This window comes from Myotis daubentonii, chromosome 11 (assembly GCF_963259705.1).
Source record: "Myotis daubentonii chromosome 11, mMyoDau2.1, whole genome shotgun sequence".
Lineage (NCBI taxonomy): Eukaryota > Metazoa > Chordata > Mammalia > Chiroptera > Vespertilionidae > Myotis > Myotis daubentonii.
The window spans coordinates 80,160,442-80,180,748 of NC_081850.1; the positions used below are offsets into that span (position 1 = coordinate 80,160,442).

The 20,307-nt window shown below is 65.5% G+C and overlaps 1 protein-coding gene across 1 annotated transcript; it reads right to left on the reverse strand.

Annotated features, from left to right (window-relative positions):
* Nucleotides 1-108: 108 nt before the first annotated feature.
* Nucleotides 109-6,967, reverse strand: SLC2A6 (solute carrier family 2 member 6). Its single transcript, XM_059658447.1, has 10 exons — nt 6,864-6,967; nt 6,229-6,391; nt 5,179-5,385; nt 4,593-4,692; nt 3,841-4,052; nt 3,292-3,444; nt 2,589-2,697; nt 2,035-2,220; nt 1,715-1,860; nt 109-854 (listed from the first exon to the last, which is right to left on the reverse strand). Exons 1-10 carry the CDS (start codon nt 6,953-6,955, stop codon nt 699-701), a joined length of 1,524 nt encoding a protein of 507 aa, XP_059514430.1. The 5' UTR covers nt 6,956-6,967; the 3' UTR covers nt 109-698.
* Between the last annotated feature and the right edge of the window lie 13,340 nt (nt 6,968-20,307).

The window sequence follows — 20,307 nt, forward strand, 5'->3', positions numbered from 1 at the left end:
GCCATAAGGGGGCCACCTGGGACCGCAGGCCCTGGCAACCTTGGCTGAAAACATGGTCTAACCTGGCTGCAGGGGGCTCCCCCACCAGGGCTCCTGCACAGCAGGGTCACAGCTCAATGTCTTTATTTTCATAAGTGGGCAGCCGAGCCCAGTTCCCAGGCGTCAGGACGGTGTGGGAGTTAGTGTTTGTGCTGGGTCCAGTGCCCTGGCTTGCGGGAGTGCAGAGCGCTGCCCGTGGTGCCGCCCAGCCCTTGGGTGCAGCTTTCCGCCTTCCTCCCCGGGCCTAGGTGCTGGGTGGCAGCCAGGTGCTCGGAGCCACTCCTCTGCCTCCAGCCGTCTGTCCTCATCGCGGCCTCCGTGGGCGAGTAGGCAGATCGGTCTGAGGTTGCCCAGTGTGGCCTGAGGCCCCCAGTCCTGGGCGGTGCTTCCCTGGCAGCGTGCTCCCCTGCGGCGCATGGCTGCCTCCTCTGCCGGCGGGTCCTGGCCGCGGTGTGGGCGGCCATGGCTGCTGTGCTGGGCCGAGGGCGGCCGGTGCTGCTGGCTGTCGGGTGCCAGGAGGCGCGCCCCGGGGATCAGTGCTGCTGGCCGTGCTGCCTCCGGCTGGTGGCAGGCTGCTCCCTCCTGGACTCGGGGTTCCGATTGGTGGCCAACCCGAAAGCCTGGCCACCAGGGTGCGGCCCCCCAGGCGGGGCGCTGACCTACTGCAGGAAGGACCTCCTCCCGGTCCGGAAGAAGGACTCGATCTGCTCCAGCGAGCGGCCCTTGGTCTCGGGCACGCAGCAGCCGGTGAACACCAGGTTCAGCAAGCAGATGGCGGCGAAGAAGAAGAAAGGCACCTGCAGGCCGAAGGCGTTCTGGGGGCGGAGAGGAGCCGGTCACGCGGCACCGAGGACCCTCCCCCCCCGCGTGAGCTTCCTGCCCTGCTCACCTTCGCCACCTTGGGGGCCTCCACCTGCTCTTCGCTCAGAGACCTGGGGCTCCCCCCTGCCCGCAGCCTGAGCTCTAGGGCCTTAGGTGGCACTCGAGGCCCCGGAGGCCTGCACCTTGCCTTCCTCTGTGCGGGCCTGGGAGTCCTTCCCGCCCGGGCCTCGCTCAGCCTGCCCTGCCGGGCCCTCTGGCCTCAGCCTCACCCCGGCACCCCTCCCCACCCAGTGCCGTTCTTATTCATCTCAGCTGCTCATGCCCCTGCCTGCAGGAAGCCTGAGGGCTTGCGCCTGTGCTCCTGGGCCCCAGCCTCCCTTCCTGCCCTGTGCCCATCTATGCCTCTGCCGGGGCTGGCACACCTGCCTCCCAGCCCTCTCACCCATTCTGGGCCCAACCCTGCCTGGCCCTGGGTAGCACCGCCAGAGCTGCCCCATCGGACTCTGCCCGGGCGCTGGGGCTCAGATTCCACTGGCATCAGGGCCTGCCCGGCTGGGAACCCATGGGGGGGTTAAGCCAGGTGGGCGCCCTGTGTGTGGCATGCAGGATGCCACGCATGGCTGGCCAGGAGGGCACACTGAGACTCACTGCCCAGACAGGCCCGCCCAGCAGCCCCGGAGGGTGACAGAGCGAGCGGGTGTGGCTTCCTGGCGGGAGGTCAGCTGACTTTCCAGCACAGCTCCCAGCCCACTGTCCTCTGTCCCGACCGTTAGCTGTCCCTGCCACGTGGGCCGCAGTGTGGAGGGGCGGGCGGTGGAGAGCCCCCAGCACAGCCCCCGGCAGGGGCACTCACCACCACTGGCAGGAAGGAGTTGGTGAGGGCGAAGGCGGTCAGCCAGCTGACCAGCACGCAGAGCCCCGAGGCCACGCCGCGGGCCCGCAGCGGCAGGATCTCCGACATGAGGAGCCACGTGATGGGCCCCCAGCCCATGGCGTACCCTGTGCAGGGGGCAGCGGGGCAGCTCAGGCCTGAGCTGCTGAGAGACCCCTCCCCAGCCACCCGACCACCCAGGACAGCAGTGCCCTGCCCACGGCACAGCCACCCCCCACCCCACCCCCATGACAGCCCTCCCTCCCGGGCCGGCAGCGCCTAGCCCCAACCGCCGCACCTACCCGTGATGAAGAGCATGGTGGCCAGCAGGGGCACCAGGGTGAGGAAGCTGGTGGGGGTGGCCAGGGGCTGCTCTGCGCCCCCCAAGGGCATGCTCTCGAGGCCCATGGTGTTGTTGGGGGCCACAGGCTTGGGGCCGAAGTGGATGTACAGCCCCAGTGTCACGTTGGCCGCAAACATGATGGAGGCTGTGGACGGACCGGTGGCCCTCGGGGCCAGGACCCTCTGAGCTGCGGCTCCTGGGAGCCCCTTCCACGGAGCCACCCCCGTGGCCCCATCTCCTCGGGCGCCATCACAGCCCACGGGGACTGGTCACTTCCAGGCTGGAAGCTCCCCGTGTTCGGGCGTCCACCACACCCACATGCTGTGCCAGCGGGCTGTTCGCTCACAGGAGCCCAGCAGACCTCTGGGCAGCCGGTGCGTGCCAGGCCCTGTGCCCGGGTGTGAGGCAGGGGCCACCAGGGCAGGTCCCACCCAAGCCCCTGGAGCCCAGCCACACGGCTCCCACCTTGCGGGGCGCAGCCCCTGGCAGCTGCCGGCAGGGGTGGGGGCTCACCTGAGACGAAGAGCAGGACCTTGCGGCCGGCCCGGTCCATGGTGAGGGCTGCGATCATCACCGCAAAGAGCCTCACGGCGCCCACGATGGCCGCGTCATCCTGCGGGGGCTGCAGGGAGGAGGCCATGGGCTGAGGAACCCGGCCTGCTTTCCTGCCCCGCCGCCCTCCCCCCCCAAGACACCCAGGGTGCTCAGACCCCACGCCCTGACCCTAGTTCCTGGGAGCATGGAGCCGCTAAGCACCTACTACGTGCCAGGCCCTTTCTCTGGCCCCTGCCCTGGCCTCGGGGCCTCTTGGGCAGGGGCGCAGGACCCAGCGGGACAATGCCGGTGGGACTGGCTCCACTAATCTTCAGATCTCATCGCCCTCTGTGCCCAGGGCCGGCAGTGAAGCCAGGCATCTGTTATCTCCTTTCTGCAGAGGCCGCCTGGGGCACGTGGCCCCGAGGCCAGAGGCGGACACTGTGAGCCTGTGCTCCATGCCCAGAGGTCTGCACAGCCCTGACACTGGCTTTCTCTGTCATCTGGGACGCTTCTTTAAACCTGTAAGCTCTACTCGCAAACGTTACTCTGAGAACGGGTGTATGCACGGAATCAGTTACCAGCCCAGGAGGCCTCCACCGGCACGCGAGCCCACATGCAGCACTGCAGGTCTAGGTGGGGCGAGCGGGCGCCAGGTGGGTGGCGCTGGCCCAGTGCTCACCAGCAGGACGGCGGTGCGGGTGAAGATGGGCTGCAGGTAGACCAGCACGGGCGTGATGCCCGTCAGCTGCTGCAGGAAGCGCATGAGCACGGCGATGGTGATGGGGCGGTACATGTGGGGGTCCCGGGCCTCGGCCCATGACATGCGGCTGCTCTGGAGACACAAGCGCTGCTCAGGGGGCAGGGCCAGCCCCTCCAGCGGTGCTGCCTGCCCTGGGCTGCATGGAGCTAGGTGGGGACTCCCTGCTTCCCTCCTCCGGGAAACAACCCAGGCCAGGGGGCAGGCTGGGGGACCCCTGCCCGGACCCCCGGCTCCTGGACCAATGGTGGGTCAGGGCAGACGCCTGCATGGCAGGCTCTCCGGGTCCCTAGGCATCCCCTGCACGAGCGTGGCCTCCGGGTCAGGTGGAGGCAGGAACACTGGTAACCCAGTTTCTGGGAAAAGCCAGTGAGGCTCAGGCCGCGGCCACAGAGCTGTGGGCGCCAGAGGTGGGTGTGGGGCAGGGCGACCCCCCACCCCCAGCCCCGCCCCCCACCCCCACTCCCGCACCTGTCTCTGCACGTTGTCCTGGATCTGCTGGAACTCCCAGCGGATGTCGGCCTGGGCCCCGCGCAGCCAGGCCAGCGCCTGCAGGGCCTCGGCGTCACGGCCGCGGGACAGCAGGAAGCGCGGCGAGTTGGGCATGAAGCTGAGCAGCAGGGTCATGATGACCACGGGCCCCTCCCCGGCCACGGCCAGCCAGCGCCACGGCAGCAGGAGGCCTGCGGGGAGGAGCGCGGAGCTGGGGTCCGGCGGGACGCGGAGCCCCTCCCCTGGGCTCTGAGCAACCTCACCTGCCCTCAAGGCTACTCCCAGCGCCATCTTCTATGGGCATCTGCCCCATCAGCCCAGCCCTCTGTGTTCTAGACCAGGAGGGGCCCAGGGATGGCCTGGCCCCTGGCCCAGGGCCCGGGAGGGTCTCAAGGCCACAGCGGGGCGATGGAGGGGTGGCCTGAGCAAGCCAGAGCCGGGCCTCCACCCCCACCCCTTCCTGGCCTCAGCCGGCTGCCCTGATCCCCCTTCTATGTGGATCTCCCACTGAGACCGCTGGCCCAGAGCCACCCCCGCCCAGGTAGGGGGGCCTGGTGACCAGAGGGGCGGGGAGCTGCCGGGGGTACACTGTGTGGTGCGGCCGGGAAGCCAGGTGTCTCCCCTCCCAGCCTGCAGCTCACTTGGGGGCACATCGTTCCCTTCCCACCACGTTGGCTCAGGCACCCCCTCCCCCCAATCCTGCACAAGGAGGTGCTGAGCACTTGTCTTACCAAGCGCATAGAGAGACAGCGACCCGAACACGGCCATGAGCTGGGGCGTGGACCCCAGAGCCCCGCGGACGCGGGGGGGAGCAATCTCAGACAGGTACACCTGCAAGACCCCCCACCCGGCCTGTGGTGAGGACGCAGGCCTGGCCCAGGCGGCCGCGGTGGCGATCTTTGCAAAGAGGGGGGTGGGGTTTCCGGTGGGTCCCTTGTCCTGATCACGACTCACCTCATGACCTCCCCTGGGCCTCAGTTTCCCTAACTGTCAGGGGGGCAGAAGCACTCGGCTCTGAAACGGGGAGTGTGAGAGCCCGTCTCTGCTCCCCTGCTGGGCGGGCCCAGCCCCTGGAGGGGGGGCGGGCGTGGTGGGTAAGACTGGGGCTAGGGCAGGGACTTCCCTTCCTCCCTGTTGCTCAATGTAGATTTTCTCTAATTGAGTAACTTGTCTGACTGTCAGGAAACAGGGTAGGAAGTTTGGGGAGTCCGAGTGGGGGAAGCGGGGGGCATGATGACAGGGCCCTGAATGAGCTGCAAACACATCCCCACTGACCGGGGCGGGGGGCGGGGGGGCCTGGAGGCCGGCCGGCCTTACCGGGATGCAGGCAGCCGTGAGCCCTCCCGCGAAGCCCGTCAGGGTCCGGCCCAGCAGCAGCATCCAGAAGGCACGGGCGCCCGCCATGAGCGCGTAGCCGGCCACCGAGGGCACCGCCGAGAACATGATGCTCAGCTTCCGGCCCAGCAGGTCGTTGAGGACCATGGCACTGAGGCCCCCGGCCGCGGCGCCCAAGGTGAACACGGACTGGAGAGAAGGCGGGCAGGCGTGGTTGGGCACCGCACCCCCCCCCCCCCCCCCCCGCATCGGGGCCCAGAGACAGCTGCTTCTGCGGGACTCAGGCCCTGAAGGGCAGTGAGCCTCCCGTCGCCAGAGGCGCACAAGCAGCATGTGGACGGCCATTCGCTAGGGAGCCCCGCTCTGGGGAGGAGGGGGGCACGGGCCACAGCAGTGCCGTCCAGCCGGGCGTGTCAATGTCTAAAACTGGAACGGAGCGGACAGGAGGGCTCTGGATCGGAAGCCCCTGGGATTTTAAGGTTCGGGGGTCCTTGGGTTCCCCCTAAGCACAGTGAGGGGGGCCTGGCCAGTGAGGCAGGCACTCAGTCTGCTGCTCAGCCTGTCCGAGCTTCTCTCATGATGGGGAGAGTGAGGGCACCCCTCAGGGGGTTGCCCTGGAGTCGACCAGCTCTCAGGGCAAGTGCCCAGCATGCACCTGGCACATAGTAGGTGGCTCCGGACCCCATGGATGTGCTATCTTAGTGAATGTGTTGTCTGCCCCGCTGTGACAGCCCAGCTCCGAGGGGGTGGGGTCTGGGAACCCTCAACCCACAGGGTGGAGACTTCAAGGGCCGCCTCTCCACCTGCCCTTCCCACACTTCTCCATCGTCTCTCACTTCCTCCTTTTATTTTAGACTTAGAGGCACCATTGGGCATCACTCCCTCCACCCCCAGCCTGGAGGGTGTGGCAAAGGCCTGACCAGGGCCCTGGAGGGGCTCTAAGGCTGTTAGGGGGTCCCTAGCTGGGGACAGAGCCCAGGAGGTCCCTCCACCCCCTGCCCCGCCCCTACGAGCTCAAAGTGCGGCCCTTACCCCGAACCAGGACGCCTGGGTTTTGGTCAGACTCAGGTTTGGATCCAGGGAGCGCTCCAGGGCCGGAATGACAGGGGACGTGTAGACCAGGGCGTAGCCGAAGCTGAAGTTGCCCAGCACGGCCGCGAAGGTGGCCAGGAACACCCACTTGTTCTGCAGGGCGCTGGTGGCAGCGCGGGGGGCAGAGAGGTTGGGGCTGTGAGTCCCCCCTGCCCAACCGCTGCCTGTGCTGAGTACAATGGGCGTCCACGCAGAGGGCAGCGATGGGGAGGGCTGGTCCCGGCCCGTCAGACGGGCACCCCCTCCTCCCCCAGGGTCTGACCGCCAGCTCCCTAGGGAAGACCCCACGCCCGCGGTTGTGGCTGAGCCACGTCTGGTTTCTGCTCTTAGCTCTGCCACCCCGGCTTGCTGTGTGACCTTAGGCAAGCCCTTAGCCCTCTCTGGGCCTGTCCCGCTGACCGTGCCAGCTGCGGGGTGGGCCCGGTCCCGGGGGCCCGTGGGGGAGGGGAGACACAGCCAGCTCCTTAGGTGGGACCACCTGGGGGACTCCTGGCCCCTGGGCGGCCGCTCCCAGGGTCAGACGAGGCCCAAGGCGGAAACCAGCCCCAGCCGCAGCCCCTGCCCGCCACTCTCACCCGACCCGCGTCCTCTCCCCGGGCGACGGGGCCGGCTTCTCGGGGAACGTGTCATAGTCCGCGCCCTCGGCTCCCAGCAGGGGCTCCTGCATGGCCGGCAACCGCTGTCTGGCCGCCGCCGCTGCGAGCATCCGGCCGAGCCCGCAGCCCCGCCCCCGGCCGCCATTGGCTACGGGGCGGCCCGCAGAGCCGGCGCCGGCCAATGGGCGGCCGCGAGGGTGAGGATGCTCGGCTGCGGAGCGCGGCGGGCTTTCCCGGGCGCGGCCTGGGTGCGGGGTGCGGGGTGCAGCGGCCGGGCTTTCCCGGGCGCGGCCTGGGTGCGGGGTGTGGGGTGCAGGGCCGGACCAGGGCGGCCGGGCTTTCCCGGGGCGCAGTCCGCGCTTCGTGCGCCCCGGGAGGCCCTGGGGCTGGGGAGCCCCCCGGGGGAAGCGGCTAGACATTCGCGCAGGGACTGGAGGCAGAGCCACCCCCCCCCCCCCCGTGTCCGGTTTGGGGTCCGAGCCGGGCGCCAGCACCGGGGCTCAGCTCGTTCGGGCCGCAGGAAGCGAAGCCCAGGGACGCGGAGCCGCTCGCAAGGTCACACCGCGAACTCCGTCTCCTTGCAAACCCGGGCCGTGAGCGCCGCCCGCCGCCCGCCACGCCGCGCGACCCCGCGTGGCTCCCTGTCCTCCCGCGACGCCCCGCGGTGAGATCAGGCTGACCGCGAGGTCTGTGGGTGAAGGCAGCTGGAGGAGGGGGGCCGCTCCAGGGGGGCCAGCCTCGTATCGCCCCGTTTCTGGTCTCCTGCTCGCAGGAACGGTGTGGGCTGGTTGGAAGCTGCCGGGTCATAACGCGAAACTTAAACTAGAGCAGAAATGGAAAATTCCCTGGGAAACCAGCCGCCCTCCAAGAGCCCGCAACGCCCAGTGCCGGCCCAGAGGGGGGCTGGGTCCCGCCCCACCCCGCCCCACCCCGCCCCACCCCGCCCCACCCCGCCCCACCGAGGGGCCGCAGCTTTCAAATGGATCCATTGTTGTCGAACATTTGGGTTATTTCCAGGTTTTCACTAGCGCTCTACAAAGCTTGTTATAGTTCCCGTTTATTCTTTTTTAAATAAATGAAGCCACTTTATTTGAACAATAAACACCTGTATTACCTGAGCTCTGCTGGGAGGAAGGGTTTATTTGCTGCTCCTGGCCTCGAGTTTCCTCCGCTGGAACCCCAGCCCCTGGCCCTCCAGCAGAGCCTTCTGCGGCCACGCGGGCCGGGCCTGGGAGCCGTGCGTGCAGGAACTTGCCTGCTGGAGCTAGACCGCGGCTGATTCTGGCCTGCTTTTTCCTTTCCCCATATTTCTTCTGAATTTTCTCTGCTCGTTTTTTGTTTAAAGGGTCTTCCTCCCCAGGAATCCGCCTGGTCCCCCTGCTTCGGCCCCGGGGCGGTGCCTGGCGGGGTTCGTACCACTGTCGCGTGGGGTGCTGTCATGAGCATCAGGCGGCTCTTTACTGGGGTCTTGGTGCGACCGTTTTGTTGCTGGATGTGTTGTAGACAGCGTCCGTAATCCTTGTTTTTGGGGGCACAACACTCCCAGCCCCAGGAGAAGCTGGCCTCCTCCAGCCTCAAGGTGCAGCGCTCCTTGCTGCCTCCCCGCACACAGACTATGGGGGGGGGGGGGATAGGGGGTGAGGGTGATGTTGGGTGGGGGAGGCATGTTAGTGTTGGCAGCAGGGCGGCCGAGCTCATATGTTCACTTCTTGAGGCGGGCTTCCTCTGGCCCCCGGTCTTGTGTTGCTTGTGCCAGTGGTCACCGGAGCTGTCCATGGCGCAATGATGGCTGAGAACTACATGGAGCCAGAGCTGCTGTGCCAGAGGAGCTGTGGAACTGTGCCCGTCTTACGCCTCAAACCTGCACCTGGATGCCCTGCTCCGCGGGGCAAGCGTTCAGGAGCATGAGGCTGAGAGCAGGACCTGACGGGGAGGATCACCACCTTTTCATGTCTTGACAAATAATTTTGGGGCTGTTTCCACAAAATCCTTCTTGAAGAAACAGCCATTGCATCAGAGAAAACAGCCTGTCTCAGGCCGCCTCGCCCCGCTGGCATCTCAGTGCCTGTCGTCGCCCATGGGCCTGCTTTGCAGTTTTTTTTTTTAAAAAAAATATTTCTTGATTTCAGAGAGGAAGGGAGAAGGAGAGAGAGAGATAGAAACATCCATGGTGAGAGAGAATCATTGATCGGCTGCCTCCTGCACGCCCCCTACTGGGGATTGAGCCTGCAACCCAGGCATGTGCCCTTGACCGGAATCGAACCTGGGACCCTTCAGTCCCCAGGCTGACTCTCTACCCACTGAGCCAAGCCGGCCAGGGCTTGTTTTGTTTTTTAAATAAATCTTTATTGATTTCAGAGAGGAAGGGAGAGGGAAAAGAGAGATAGAAGCATCAATGATGAGAGAGAATCATCAATTGGCTGCCTCCTGCACATCCCCTACTGGGAATCAAGCCCACAACCCGGGCATGTGCCCTTGACCGGAATGGAACCTGGGACCCTTCAGTCCGCAGGCAGACGCTCTATCCACTGAGCCACACCAGCTAGGGCTGCTTTGCAGCTTTGCCCGTCCTGTGTGGGCACTGCGGCGTGACCCCCTTTGGGCCAGGCACGCCCAGCATACGGGGCTTACGGATAATGTTGCACGGCCCTCGTAACCGTACTTTAAACACCAAGATGGAACACATCCTAACAGTGCAGCTCCGTGCGCATCCCTGTGGTCACTGCCCAAGTCAAGAACCAGAAGCTCCTGGTCACCCCAGAAAGTCTGACTGTCCCTCCCCGGTCCGGCCCCCACTCCTGAGCCCCGCACTCTGAGTCCTGTCTTTGTGGATTAGATTCTCCTGCTCTCAAACCCCCTGTAAATGGAGCCCTGCTCTTGCTTCCGGCTTTCCCCTCAATTCATTGGCATTATTGTTATTTTTTAAAAATATATATATATATTTTTTATTTCAGAGAAAGGAAGGGTGAGGCAGAGAGGGACAGAAACATCTTCGGCGAGAATCATGGATCGGCTGCCTCCTGCACGCCCCCCACTGGGGACGGAGCCCACACCCCGGGGAAGGTGCCCTGATCGGGAATTGAACCTTGACCTCCTGGGTCGTGTTCATGGGTCAGCGCTCAGCCACTTAGCCACACCGGCCTGGCCGTTTGTTTTCTTTGGAAATCAACCTTATTAAGATGCAATGTACACCGAGTGACAGGAAGGCGCTTCACGTGTGTGGAGGTTGATGAGTGTTGGCAACGGTGGAACCCAGGCCCTGCCCCCACCGAGATACAGGACATTCCATTCACCTAGATTCTAGGGCAGGGGTGGGCAACCTTTGTGTGAGTGCGTGCCAAAACCAGCAAAATCTCTGACTCAAAATTCTTCTGCGTGCCAACCCTAATTTTTTGAGAACATGTCACGCCTACTTGATATCTCTCAAGGTGTATGTATGTGAAGAACCTTGAAGAAATAATAAAATTCATTCGAGCGACAAAAACAGTATATGATCATGGAAGATACATTTATTTTTTCATGTATAGATGTACACGGACAGTCCGACAGAAAACTTTATGACTCCGTTTGATATGATCAGTGGGACTTTTGCTGCTGCATCACTGATGACAGATTTTGCGTCAGGTGTATATTTCGTGACCTTCAGAGATATGCATGAGCTACTACTTTCATCCGTCAGGCTACTCCTATTACGAGACTTAACAGAATTCATCACTGAGAACAGAGATTCACAAGCGTGTGTGGATGAAACCAAAACACTGGTCGCATCTAGGCAGGCAGGGAGAGTTAAGGCAGAGGCATAGAAATTGCTCTTCCCCTCTCTCGTCAATCCATGTCTATGGTCTTTAAGATAACTTGTTATGTAAAATTATTTATTTATCTAAGATGCACCTACACTGAATTTATCTGAAAAATAAAAAAGTCGATATTAAGAAAAAAACTGTAAATGGAAGATTATAAGAGAGGGTTTCGCGTGCCAGCAAACGGTACTGGCGTGCCATGTTTGGCACGTGTGCCAGGGGTTGCCCACCCCTGTTCTAGGTCCTAGACCAGTGATGGCGAACCTTTTGAGCTCGGCGTATCAGCATTTTGAAAAACCCTAACTTAACTCTGGTGCCGTGTCACATATAGAAATTTTTTGATATTTGCAACCATAGTAAAACAAAGACTTCTATTTTTTTTAAACACTTTTTAATTTTATTTTATTTTTTAAATATATTTTTATTGATTTTTTACAGAGAGGAAGGGAGAGAGATAGAGAGTCAGAAACATCAATGAGAGAGAACATCAATCAGCTGCCTCCTGCACATCCCCCACCGGGGATGTGCCCGCAACCCAGGCACATGCCCTTGACCGGAATCGAACCCGGGACCCTTCAGTCCGCAGGCCGACGCTCTATCCACTGAGCCAAACCGGTTTCGGCAAGACTTCTATTTTTGATATTTATTTTATATATTTAAATGCCATTTCACAAAGAAAAATCAACCAAAAAAATGAGTTCGCGTGTCACCTCTGACACGCGTGTCCTAGGTTCGCCATCACTGCCCTAGAAGGTTCCTCTGTGCCCTTCCAGCTACGCCCCGCCCCCCCCCCCCCCCCCGGCCCCCGGAAACGCTGCTGCTCTTCTTTCTGGCTGCGGGTTGGTGCTCTCCTAGATTTCCAGGGAGAGGGAACCGCGGGGCGAGAGCCCTTTGCCCTCCGTCTCCAGTCCCCCACTCCGGCGGCCACGCGTCACCGTCCTGTTTGCAGGGTGGTCCCCGCTCTGCCGCGTGGAGGCAGGCCCCAGTGTCCACCTCCCCCGGTGGGCCGCTGGCTCATCCCCAGGTTTGGCTGGAGGAAGGAAGCTGGCCTGACCCTCCACGTCCATCGCCTGTGCTCCTGGCTCTGGAAGGTTCAGTGGATGAACCTGGATTTGCTCACGAATCTTCCGTCGTCGCATCAGGGCTGTTTCTCCCACGTTCGCGCTGAAAACCAGCCATCGAAGCGCATCTCTGTCCTTAAGGGGCGGTTGCCCACAGCAGTGACCACCTCCATGGCCCTCGGGCCTCTGAGCCCGCCCGCGGCTGGGCCGTCCTTGCCTGACCACCTCACCTGGCTTCGGGGGCGGGGGGCAGGGTGTGTATAAGGCTCCTCCCCTCCCCTCCCCTGTACCTGGTGATCTGGAAGCTCCTTGCCAATTTGAAATCAGGGCCCTCCCCATTTCTTTAGCCTCCCCCACAGAGCTGGCCGGGATGGGGCCACTGGCTCCTTTTCTGCCCCGGACACACCTGTGAAGGGGCCGGGCCCCTCACTTCCACACCCCCAGCCACAGCCCCTCCCTCCTTCACAGAAAGGGCCCTAACTGACTCATTCGGGCTGTCTGTCCTGGGGACAGTGGCAGCTGGGACAGGCCCCTCCCAGGATGGGGAGCCCATGGCTGGGAGGTGAGCATCCTGTAGACCTGCGCGGGCTGGGGGAGGGGCTGGGCAGGGGCCACGCAGGGGCCACCCTGCTCCCGGATTCTCCCCGTCCCTGCGTCCCTGCCGGTCCAGGGCACGGAGCTTAAAGCAGGGGTCGGCAAACTCATTAGTCAACAGAGCCAAATATCAACAGGACAACGATTGAGATTTCTTTTGAGAGCCAAATTTTTAAAAATTAAACTATATTGGTAGGTACATTGTTATTAACTTAATTAGGGTCCTCCTAAGGCGTAGGAAGAGCCACACTCAAGGGGCCAAAGAGCCGCATGTGGCTCGCGAGCCGCAGTTTGCCGACCACGGGCTTAAAAGGACGCCCTGGTCCAAGCTCTGCCTCTGGACACAGGAGCCTGAGGAGGGCGCTGCCCAGCGAGCCGTTCTCAGAGCCTCACTTTCCTCACCTGGAAGATTCTGGAACCCGGTGCCTACCCTTGACCTAGCTCCTCCTGCAGAGATCTCTGTGTCTCCAGACTAGTCCTCCGGCTGGGAACTGGCAGAGCTGCATTCCAGGCCTCCTGGCACTGGATAAGAGGTGAGGTGTGGGAGGGGATGCCAGGGACCGGCCTTCCCCTCCCTCTGGGCTCCATCAGCCCATGTTATAGGCGAACATCAAGGCTCAGGGAGTCGCTCCCACGTGGCCCCTTGCTCTCGCGGTGTCTGGAGGGATGGGAGGACAGCAGGGGGTGGGCGGTGGGGCGCCCAGAGGCAGCCCTGTCCCTCACCCCCTCCTTCCCACAGATGGGCGGGCCGGGGCCCCTGGGGGAGAAGGTCTCCATCGCCCAGCTGCTCGGAGGCCCCGCCGCCCCCCGCCAGGCCCCAGGTGCTGCCGCCCCCGGCCCCGAGGCCTCGGACCTGGTGCCGTCTGTGAGCCTGGCCCTGGTGCTGCTTCTGCTCTTCGTCCTGCTCTCGGCCTGGCTGGTGTGGGAGAGGCTCCTCCACACGTCCGGCTAAGGTGGGCCCCGGGGAGGGGGGGAGGGGCTTCCCTGGGATGGGCCTGGCACAGAATGGCACAGTGGGAGCAGAGCCAGGGGCACGGAGGTAGGGGGTGCAGGTGGAAGGACGGGGCTGGCCTCCCAGCCACACTCTGGGCTAAACCCAGTGGGCAGCCACTCACAGCAGCCCCAGCAGGACTCCTGGGCGGGGCGGGGGGCGGGGGTGGGGGGAGAGCAAGCCGCCCACCGGAGCGCAGGGACCCGTGAGCGGCCGCTGCTACGCCGGAGAAGGTGGCTGGGCTGCGGGGCCTCGCGCCTCATGGGGCGTTGCTAGAAAAGCCAGGCGACCCCTGGGCGTTTGTGAACCGAGTTAAAGGGCTGGGAAGTGAGTTCAGCTCAGCGTGGAGAGGGGCGGCATGCTCAGCTGACCAGCTCAGGGGAGGCCTGTGTGGCGGCCTTTCGGGCACAGAGACCGCAAGTACCACACAGGAGGGTCTGAAACCAAACTCCTGACTCCCAGCAGCTCGAGGCGGCGGCAGTCATGCCCGGGGCCGGCACCTCCCCAACAAAGCCACCTGCGCCCCAACGGAGCCGTCTGCTGTCCGGTCCGTTGTCCGGTGCACCGGCGATAACATCTCTTTGGAATGTCAGAGTCGTTTCCCTTTCCCGGCCCCCTCGGAGCACAGGCACCCCTCTGCGGGGACCACCGAGCCCCTCGTTACTGAGTTCACCAGTGCACCCCCCTCCCGTGTAAAGAAGCACGTGTCCGTCACCCCAGAGGTGCCCGCTTGGCGTCTCCCGCCCCTGCCCGTCGCCAGGGGAGCCACGCGGCCGCCTGTGCCTGCCCTTCGGACTGCCATGTGTGAAATGAGACTGAAGACCCGCCTTTCTCGGAGCATCGCCCCCGTCCGCTCAGATGTTGCTTCCCGGCAACTGTCGACCGTTTGGCTCAAATAAACACAAACATTCTTTGCAGGTGGGAATGTTTCTTACATTGACACCCACGTGGCCGCAGCCGCAGCCGCAGCTGAAGCTGTCGCTCCCTGTGTGCCCCCTCTCTCCCTCCTTCTGGGACCCCGCAAACCCTTGGAGGAAGAAGCACCCCCTCCCACCCCCCACCCCCCACCCCCCACGCCCGCTCTGCGCCGCCACCCCCCAGCGGGAATGCCCTGGTCTTGGTCGCCACCTGGTGGCTGAAATCAGAATTGCAACCTGCTGTGAGATTCATTCCCCTTGGGCTTCCCATCTCCAGACGGAGGAGGGGAAGGTGTTTCATTCTTTAACCTGGAAAATTCTGAGATTGTGGAGATGCGCGAAGCCCATTTCCCAGAGAGAACCTTTACCTTTCGCTGTCTGTTTTCTTTCCCTCCCTCTTTGTGTGTGTAATCGCCTTACCTAATAGGCCCCGGGAAGGAGGGAGGGGGCTCGTTCAGGGGGTGGTCGCTGCGAGGTCATCGGTGCCGTCCTGCCCGCAGCGCCCCTCTGGGACCTTGACAGAGGACGAGCACGTTTCTGGCGGGGGGGGGGGGGACCTTCAGGTTGGGACCCAGGCTCCAGACTCCACTGTCTCTCATTGAACAAATACCACGACACCTGCCTCCCGCCGCCCCCCAAACCGGGTGCCAGACCTGCGGGGAAGCGGGGGCGGGGGGGGGGGGGAGGCGGACAGGGAGCCCCGGGAGCTCCAGCTGCTTTCGGCTCTCCTCCTCCCGCCCGCTGTCCCTCTGGGGTGTCCCCCACCCACACCCTGCCCTCCCAGGGCCCCAGGGGCGGGCCCCTCCCTGCTTCTCCGGCCCCCTGCAGTCGGGGCACACCTGTGTCCAGGCTGGGCTGCTGGAGCTGCAGGCTCCCTCTACCGGCATGGACTGGTCCAGGGCCTGGACCCCGGCTGCCCAGGAAAAGGCAGGTGGGATGCAGGAGCCTCAGAGGCTTTGGGGGGAGGGGGGCGGTGGGCCCTGGAGGTTTGGGGGGCCTCTTGGAGAAGTGGGGGTGGGCGTTTCAGGTGGGGGCACTGAGAGCGAGGCCTGGCGGCTGACCTGTCGCCAGCACGAAGGGACCTGCTCCTCAGCTGACCCTCCGCCGGCTGCGGGGAGGGGAGGCCTGAATCCCGTCCTCTGAGACCCCCCACCCCCCACTTCCTCTCTCAGGAGCACCCTCCCTGCCCCGTAGGCCCAGCTCCAAGCTCAGGCCCAGGGCCCAGAGGTTAGATTTCCCAGGCGGCTGGGCTGGGGCCTGTGGGGGTCCCAAGGCCCACTTCCCTCTCCACACCGCCCCCCGCCCCCCGCCAGCCTCCCAGAGCAAAGTCCTTGGCTGTGTCCCTCCAAGTCACAGGCTCCAGGCTCCCCCCACCCCCCCAGGGGCGCTTCCAGCCGGGGTGCTGGTCCTGCCCCCTCTCCCCCTCCCAGGGGTGCTGGGCAGCCAGAGGCTGGAGGTTAGGGAAGGATGTGCTGTTGTTGGTGGGATGTCACCAAGGGTGACAGGGATGGGAGGACAGCAGGAGGGCGCAGTGGGGGCCTGCCCAGAGGCAGCCCTGCCCCCCCTCACCTCCTCCTTCCCACAGATGGGGGGCCAGGGCCCCTGGGGGAGACCCGGATGGTTGGGGCTGGGGCCCTTCCTGCCAGCCTGCCTGGTCACGGCGGGTGGGCGTTTGCAAGGCCGGCGCTTCCCCTCTGGGGCGGGCCTTCCTGTGGGAGTGACGCGGCCGGCTCTCTTCCCAGCCGTCCTGGGTGGTGGGCGACACTGCTAAACCCGCTCCTTTCTGCTGCTTTTCCTAAAAGGGCCCCACTTCCGTCTGGGGTGACGCTGTGCCTAACTGGACACAGACCCGAGCCACCCCGTCACCAGGGGCCCGCGAGCCGGCTCTGGCCTGGTGTCCAGGGAGGGCCGTTCCCCACGCTTCCTGCCTGGAATGCAGTCGTGTGGCCCGTGAGGCGGCAGCCCTCCTGCCACCAGGGGGTGAGAGCCCCGCGAAGGGCGCAGGGTCGAGGTAGGAGCTGCTCCTCGGTGACTCACGGGATTAAGGGGCCTAGAGACAAAGGGGCTGGCACCTCCTCCCTGCATGCCCTCAGGGCACCATCAGAGCCCATGTGCGCCCGGCACCATGGAGCATGTGCCAGTCACCGCCCTGCCTCCGTGTCCCTGCCAGGTGAGGACGACGCTGCAGCACAGGGGTGCGGAGGCCGGAGGAGGTGGTGCCCACCCAGACGACAGGTGGGCAGAGGGCAGGGGGACGGGTGCCCAGCATGGCATCATCTTCTGGACATGGCGCAGCCCGTCTGAGAGCTGGGCCCCGGAGACACCCCTCACTTGTCCTTCACACCAAAGGCCCGGCCAGACCTCCAGCGACGCTCCTGGGGACCTTCGAGGCGTTTCGGCCAACCCAGGAGTCTCGGGGTCACCTGTTTACGGGGGAGCTGAGCAGGGTCTCCGTGGGCACATGCAGGCGCAGCCCCAGCTGGATGCCCGGTGTCCTGGATGGGCACCTGTGACCAAGACCACCTGCTCTCCCCTGGGGGTGGGCGGGCAGGCCTGGGGGTGGCAGGCCTGGGGGTGGGCGGGCCTGGGGGGGCAGGCCTGGGGGGCAGGCCTGGGGGTGGGCGGGCCTGGGGGGGCAGGCCTGGGGGTGGACGGGCCTGGGGGTGGCAGGCCTGGGGGTGGGCAGGCCTGGGGGGCAGGCCTGGGGGTGGGCAGGCCTGGGGGGGCAGGCCTGGGGTGGGCGGGCCTGGGGGTGGCAGGCCTGGGGGTGGGCAGGCCTGGGGGCGGGCAGGCCTGGGGGTGGCAGGCCTGGGGGTGGGCGGGCCTGGGGGTGGGCAGGGCTAGGGGCGAGACCCACCTGGCCCAGAGGCCTGGCACCCAGCCAGCGGGCATGTCCGCCTCCCGGCTCAGCCAGCAGCCTCCGGACTCGCCCAGGGTGTGGCGCTACTCGTGCAGCTGCTGCTCCTCTGCTCCAGGGGACAGCACAGCGTTCAGGGCGGACACGTCCTGGCCTCTTGGCCGGTGTGTGTGAGCGAGGCTCGCTCTGTCCCAGCTGCTCCCTGGCCCCCTCCCGCCCCGCCAGCCGGCTCAGGGTCAGGCCGGACCACGGGCTGTGCTCAGACGGGCCACACAGGGATCCTGGCTGCAGGTGGCCGGGACACCTCCCTCCGTGAGTCTTGGCCCCTGTGCTGGCCCGTGGGCGCCTCGCCAAAAGCGACTGGATTTTCATCTTGTTTTGCTGACGGTTAAGAATCTGTCAGGAAAGTTCCCCGGGAGACCTGAGGGCCCCCCGGGGCCCAGCCGTGGCCGGGGAGCTGTGGGGTCCCTGGGAGTGGGAGGCGGAGGGGCCAGGGGCGCCGTGCCCGGGTCCTGGCGGGTGGCGCTTCCCGAGCAGCCCTCTGTGCCTACGCTGGGCCTCCCCCGCTGGGGCCTTGCCGCGCGGCGGGACCATGCCCTCCACTCCACAGAGGAAACCGAGGCACAGGGCTCTTCTGCAGCTTCAGCGCCCACTCCCGGCGCCTCCCTCCCGGGCAGGGGCTGAGCGGGGCCTGTCCCGGCTCTGCTTGTGGGTTGTGGGCCGTCACCTGGCAGCTGAGAGGGCTCACCTGCCCAGCCGTGGGCGCGGCTGGGGGCCCAGAGGAACAGCAAGGGCTGCCCCCGGGGACCCCTCACCGCCGGGGTGTGCCCAGAGTCCCTGGAAAACTAGCCGGGCCCGGCCACCCCCTTTTCAACGCCTGCACCGCGGGGCCTGAAATGTGCACCGGGGCCCTGCCGGCGGGGCCTGGGGTCACCCGAGTGTGCAGACAGGGACATCCCAGTGTTTGTGCTCACGCTGGAGGCTGCACTCTGCCTGCTGGGCTCCATCCAGGGCCCTGGGGAGTGTCCACAGGCCACAGGCCGAGGGCAGTGGGGAGGCGAGCATCCAGCAGCCCCGCCGCAGGCCCAGGCCCAGGAGCCCTGCTGCCCAGGCCCCGCACGGCTCCGAGTCCTGGTCCGAGGGGTGTGTGTGTGTGTGTGTGTGTGTGTGTGTGTGTGTGAGAGAGACCCCCCCCCTCCACCCGCCGGAGAGCACCGCAGGGCAGCTTCCAGAAGGCAGCGTGGGCGTGGGAGTCTCGGGCAGGGGTTTGGGGTCCCCCACCATCCTCGGGCCTCAGTTATGGGCACGCCACCCCACCCCCACCTCCCGCTGGGCACAGGGGCTGGTCCTGCGGAGCTTGTGCCCCACACGGTTTCCCACCAGCTCTTGCCCCCGGAGGCCAAGCACACTCCATACATGTGCTTGGTTGGACACACGGGTTTGTGCACGCACGACTGCACACATGCATGTGTCCCCTAGGCTAGCATGCATGCACACAGGCACGCGTGTACACATGCATGTATGGGCATGCGCACACATGCCTGAACAAAGTGACCCCACTTCCTGTTTGGCCGCCTGGCTGGCCCAGCGCGCTCCTCATAGCACCCGCGGCTCGCCCAGGGGTCACATGCTTCCCAGGCACTTGGTGTCCAGTGAGCAGGCCTGCCCCGGGGCCTGGGCCTGCTGGGGGGACAAAGGCCACAGGACCCTGGGAGAGGGCTCGGCCGGCTCGGGGGGTGGGGGAGGGGGGGGCTGGGTGGGAGACGGGCTTCCCAGCAGGCGGGGCTGGAGCCTGAGCCCGAGCAGGGTGTCGAGGGGGCAGCAGTGAGACCGTGGGCCAGAGAGTGTGTGCCCAGGCTCAGGCACTCAGGGCTGGCCTGGTGCGAGGTGACACCTGCGTGCCATGTGTGTGCCTGTGCACATGTATGTGTGTACATGTGCGTGCACATGTGTGCACACGTATGTGCATGTGCCTGCCTGTGTGTCCAGTGCCTGTGTCTGCTGGGCTCCGACTCCTGTCTGCGGGTGAGGGTGGGGCTCACGGAGGCCCCTCCAGCTGCACCTGAGCATCCAGGGCGGGCGCCCTCTCCTGCCTGGGACCTTCCCTTCCCACCAGACCCATCAAGCAGCAGCTGGGCGCCCTCGGCCCTCCCTCCCCGACTGCCCCTCCCGCCAGGCTGCTGCCCCTCCTTCGGCCACAGGCCGACAGCGCACCTGGTCAAGGCCCGAGCTCAGGGTCTGGTCCCGGAGGGGAGGGCCAGGCGGGCGGCTCCAGTTCAGAGACTGGCTTCGGAGCATCCCCACACGCTCTTGAAACGAGGGGCTCATGTGAAGCCACCCCAGATCTGGGGGTGCCATCCTCACCTGTGTCTAGGCAGCACCCACAGGACGGCTGGGGCACCCTCTCAGGCTCGGGGCGCCCCCGACGGCGCCTGGGAAGTGAGGCTGTCGCTACCTGAGACTCAGACCCACAGCTGGAGGGCCGTGCCTCCTCGGATCCGCCCCAGGTGCCTCGTGCCTCAGTTTCCTCACGCGCCTCAGGGAGGAGGGCAGGCACACCGCCCCAGCTACTGAGGTCGAGGGCGCAGCCCCCTGTGTGGGCCCCCGCCCCCTCCCCCGCTGCTGGCCGGGGCTGCAGATGCAGACCTGGAGCCGGCCCCGGGCCTCAGGGAGGCTGAGCTGCAGCCACTTGGCCCTTGGCCTGGCCTCCGTCAGGAGCTGGGATCCTCGCCTCCGCCAGCTGGTGGTGGGGGGGGGGCCGCGGGCCGAGCAGCCGCCTGGCCTCCGGGAAGGGCTCCTGGGGCCGGGCCCCGGGCTGGGCACACAGCCCTCCCGAACGGCCCCTCAGGGCGCCCGTCCACCCTGTCTCGGCCGGGACTGACCGGTGGCCTGGGAGGTGACAGGCTTGGGAAAGGACAGGGCCCTGACCTCGGGGGTGTGTGTGGAGAGACTGCAGTGGGACCGGAGGTTGTGAGAGTCCCAGGCAGCAGAGCGATGGGCGTCGCGTGCACCGGGAGACCGTGGGCTCCGAAGCCTCTGCCTGGGGCCAAGTCCTGCCCTGCCGCTGACCTTGACCTTGACCTTGGGGCCATCACTCAGGGAGGACAGCTTGGGGCCATCACTCAGGGAGGACAGCGCCGCCCCTCGGGGGCTGAGAATAAGCCGGTTCTGCAGAGAACACGGTCCCTGACTTGGGGGCTGGG